Source organism: Quercus lobata, chromosome 5, assembly GCF_001633185.2.
Source record: "Quercus lobata isolate SW786 chromosome 5, ValleyOak3.0 Primary Assembly, whole genome shotgun sequence".
NCBI lineage: Eukaryota > Viridiplantae > Streptophyta > Magnoliopsida > Fagales > Fagaceae > Quercus > Quercus lobata.
The window spans coordinates 5,841,812-5,846,003 of NC_044908.1; the positions used below are offsets into that span (position 1 = coordinate 5,841,812).

The 4,192-nt window shown below is 34.3% G+C and overlaps 1 protein-coding gene across 1 annotated transcript; it reads right to left on the reverse strand.

Moving 5' to 3' along the window:
- Positions 1–328: 328 nt before the first annotated feature.
- On the reverse strand, positions 329–2,347 carry LOC115989855. The gene has a single exon (XM_031113734.1). It carries the CDS (start codon positions 2,345–2,347, stop codon positions 329–331), a length of 2,019 nt encoding a protein of 672 aa, XP_030969594.1.
- Between the last annotated feature and the right edge of the window lie 1,845 nt (positions 2,348–4,192).

A 4,192-nucleotide genomic window follows, 5' to 3' on the forward strand; every position in this document is an offset into this window, starting at 1 on the left:
ATGCATACACACAGTTTCAGGCTGTATTTAGTAGGCTGCGTTTATTTTTTTAATAAAAAAAGACATGGCTCCACGTGGTATCCAATAATAATATTTTAAAATATCCATTAACCATATCAATATTTTTCATCTACCACTTAATAATATGAACTATTTTGATAAACAATACCAAAAAGTTGAAATGTTAGAGACTAAATTAATACAGTGTAAATGTTAGAAACCAAAATAATAATTTTACACTGCAAACAAGTACTCTCAAACTTAAATTTATTTCTACTTTCCTTTATTGGAGGCAAATTTCAGTTCACAACTTCACTTCACAGTCAACTTAGCTCTTTCCTGCCTGAAATTTAAACTGTTCAGTAATACCAAGATGTGCCATAAGAAGCCACACATGAGTTAGGAGCTCTCCACCTTGGGTGAGCTGTTGAGCATGTTGATTCCATTGACAATGACTAGCAGCATAACCCAGCATTTCAATCCACACATGACAAATAAACTCCCACTTGTTTTCAATACATAGCAAGGAATGAGCAAGTTTATGTGCATTGGGAAGCAATAACTTTTTTTTTTCTTGTTGCTCCCTTGTTGGAGGAATATTTTTGACATTGAGTAATTTTTTACAAGCAATTTCTTCTTTGCAACCTAAAGTTCTGCCAGCAATATCCTCATTTAAATTGTAGAAAAATTCAATGGCCTCAGCTCGTGTGCCATGAAACCTGATATGTCCAATCCCATTGGGCAGCATGAGGGGGCAAAATACAAGAAGATACAGCATATAGTTGGATAACAGATTGCTAGTATCACGGTAATCTTTACAATCATCCAAGTCTTGCTCCTGATCATTAGAATAGAAACACAGATTTGTTGCAATATGCCAGAGCAGAATGCTTTCATCAAATTCTACCTCAATTGCACCTTTGATTGTGTCTCTATCTCCTCTACCGATATTATCAAGAGATTTTGCATTTTGAAACACCCAGTCACCCCTGTAAGCACATAATTTCTTCCCATCATACATAGCTGATTCTAATTTGTGTTGAAGCTGGTCGAGGATCACTTGTTTCAAGTGTACTGGAAGAACTTTTTTCGATGACCTGTGCCGATGCTTCTCCAATAATCCATGAATGCATAAGACCTTCTGGATACATTTCCAAAGAAAGGATGAGACCTTCATGATAAAACTTCTCTTGGCAGGAATATCTTGAAGGCTAATGCTTATTATGTTGTACTGTTGCATGGTATTACACCACCTCTTCTTTTTAGTAAGTAGAAATGACAAAATGCCCTTATGTAAGAGATTACGCCTACTCAGCCATAGCATTGTCCAGTCAGAGCATAGTTGTAATATAAGTGCGTAGAGCTCAAGGATGATTGCTCCTGTTAGCAATACATAAGTGATAATCACGGACACTCTTGAGTAATCATGCTTTTCGGTGATCAAGAAGGCCATGGATACAGAACTAATTGATAAGAAATTGATGCAACGGAGACTGATGCAGCAAAGAGTGAAGCAACCAGAGAAGCCATCCATCACAAATGAATAAAGCACGACTGCTTTTGAGTGGAACACATCATAGATGAATCCAAGCTCGATTTCAATCATTTTGAAAGTGTCTTCTGATGATACATTCTTGATGATGATTCGGCTGTTCTCAATATCATGGAAGTTAACGATGACATCTGCCAACAACTGCTTGAAAATTTTGAAGAAATTGTAGGCGTTCTGTAAAATGTCTGCATTTTCAAAAGGATCGTTAACAGGCACGTTGAATTGCAAACCTAACACATAGCTGGGAGACTTCTTTGACATGCGATAACTTGGATGCGTCATGGACTCTCTGAAGTGTTCGCTGCTCGCATACCTCAGAACCCATATCCTCTCTCCAGACTTGATTATCCCAGCAACAAAGATTGGAATAGCAAGAAAATTTAATGGAGTACTGGTCCAGCACCTAAGTACGACATAGACAGTTGTAGTCACTTGGGTGACTAGCGTTAGTGCATGCCTGCGCCACAACTCGTTGTCTTCCAAGGAGTATGCAGTAATGGTGTCTGGGCCTCCAAGGTGCAAGAGAAGAAATGGAGCCCAGAATGCTGTAATTACAAGGTCTGGATTCACAGACTTTCCTGCATTGTTGGAAAGCACACTAAGCGACACTGTCACAGCCCACTCTGCTGACAAGTAGGTCAGCCATAGAAGAGTGCTGAGCTTCTTACTAGCTGAATTCTTCCTCATGTTGCCAGTAAAGATGAGGATGCTTTGGAGTCCAAGGCTAAACAAAACGAGAGCACGGATCTCCAGTAGGCTCCACAATTTACTCACACTTGGGGGGATGATCTGCATGGTTTTCTTCCTATTTGTGAAGATCAAACTGCTAAAAATTTGCAAATGTACCAAAGTTTAAACGTGGAATTAGAGGGTAAAGAGAGAAAAATGCAAAGAAAATAAGATTGCTTTATTCATTTTCTGGCTTACTATAAAATTTACTCTTTGAAGTATATTATTAAGAGGCCAATGTGTGAAATGGCACATATTAATTAGTAATCGTACTAGTTGTTAACGAGGGAGGGTGGGGAGCTCTCTCCAAGACTCCAACTAAAGTAAGGATACGAGGTTGACTTGCATTGTTTTCTATGGATGAGTTGTCTTATACTTTGCATTGTTTTTCTTTTTCCTTAGTAAACTGAACCTTTTTTGTCGTAATGCTGGCTGGTCTATCCGGTGCAGGGACTTTAGGAAATCTATGCAACTCAAGTGTCTTACTTAGATTAAAATATTAATACTTAATTTTGGGAATGGAAAGTCTGACAAATGTAACGTGTGTCTGCATAACTGGGATAATCAAATTGGTTTTACTTGTTGCTAATGAATGTAGAGTAGTTGGAGAATCACGACTTATTCCACGATGATTTTGCCGATTCTGTGATAGTAAATTGTGAGTGTTTAATCATCACTTACACATATGTTCACTATTTTTTCTTCACTAATCAAATTTTATTATGTCACAATGATAGCAAGAAGTTAAGAAAAATTGTGTAATCCTAAACTTTTCCATGAAGAGAGTCTTGATATTTTAGGGAATTTGTTAACAAGTCATTTTAAAAAACTTTTATGAAAAAATTAAAAATTTTTCTTTTCCATTTTTTTTTCTTTTCTCATAAAAAAATATTTAAAAATGTATTATAAACTAATACCCTTAGGGTATCCGTTAATATTTTTGTAAATGTAAAAGACACATTAATTAGTAATACATTTTTCAAAAAATAATTTACAGCTTTATTGAATAATTATATATATATATATATATATATTTCAAAAATATATTCAAATTGTACACATGTTCAAAAAACTACATACAACCACAATAAATTCGTACATATAAGTCAATAAATCACTTTTTTTTTTGGTTGAAATCATTCACAAGTATTTTATCTTTTAAAAAGTATGCATTACACACCATAATTGAATATTTATTCATTTTTAACATATGCCTACTCGGCGATTAACATAACTCTAATTAGTTATCTTACTTGTTGCTAACGTTGGAGTTCTCTTTAGACTTGAAGGTGGCTCACACTAGTAGACTAACAGCTTTCCCTGGTCATAAATCATAATCCTCTTAAAAAAAATGGCTATGAGTTCCCCAGAACCTCCTACTCAATTTGGGTACTCCACACCAGTTGTGGGGATAGAAATTTTTTCTAGGAGGCAAGCTAAATATAATAAGGTTTTAAGTAAAAAAATAAATAAATAATAATGCTAGAAAAATACTTATTTTATATGTTAATTTAACTCAATAAATTTGTTCCCTATATTCTTTCATGACACTAAAATTATCTATATATAATGTCTAAAAACTAAATTATAACATTTATTATTACTACACTCTTATTGAGTCACATAAGTGTAATGTTTTGTTTCATTTCACTCTATTTTGGTCCATTTAGTCTACTTCGGGATGCTTTGGGAGAAGATGTTGTTGTAGAATTAAGGAGAGTTGTTTCATTGACAATTATGTCACATTTTCAGCGTAATAATGTAATATTGATAGGTTCTTGATAAAATTATATTGTTTTATTATGTTATTAAAGTCATGTATTATTCTTTTTTCTTTTTTCTTTTTTTTTTTAATATAAGTGATTGATTTATTTATGTCTACTTCCTCTTTAGGTCATCCAAGATGTATAG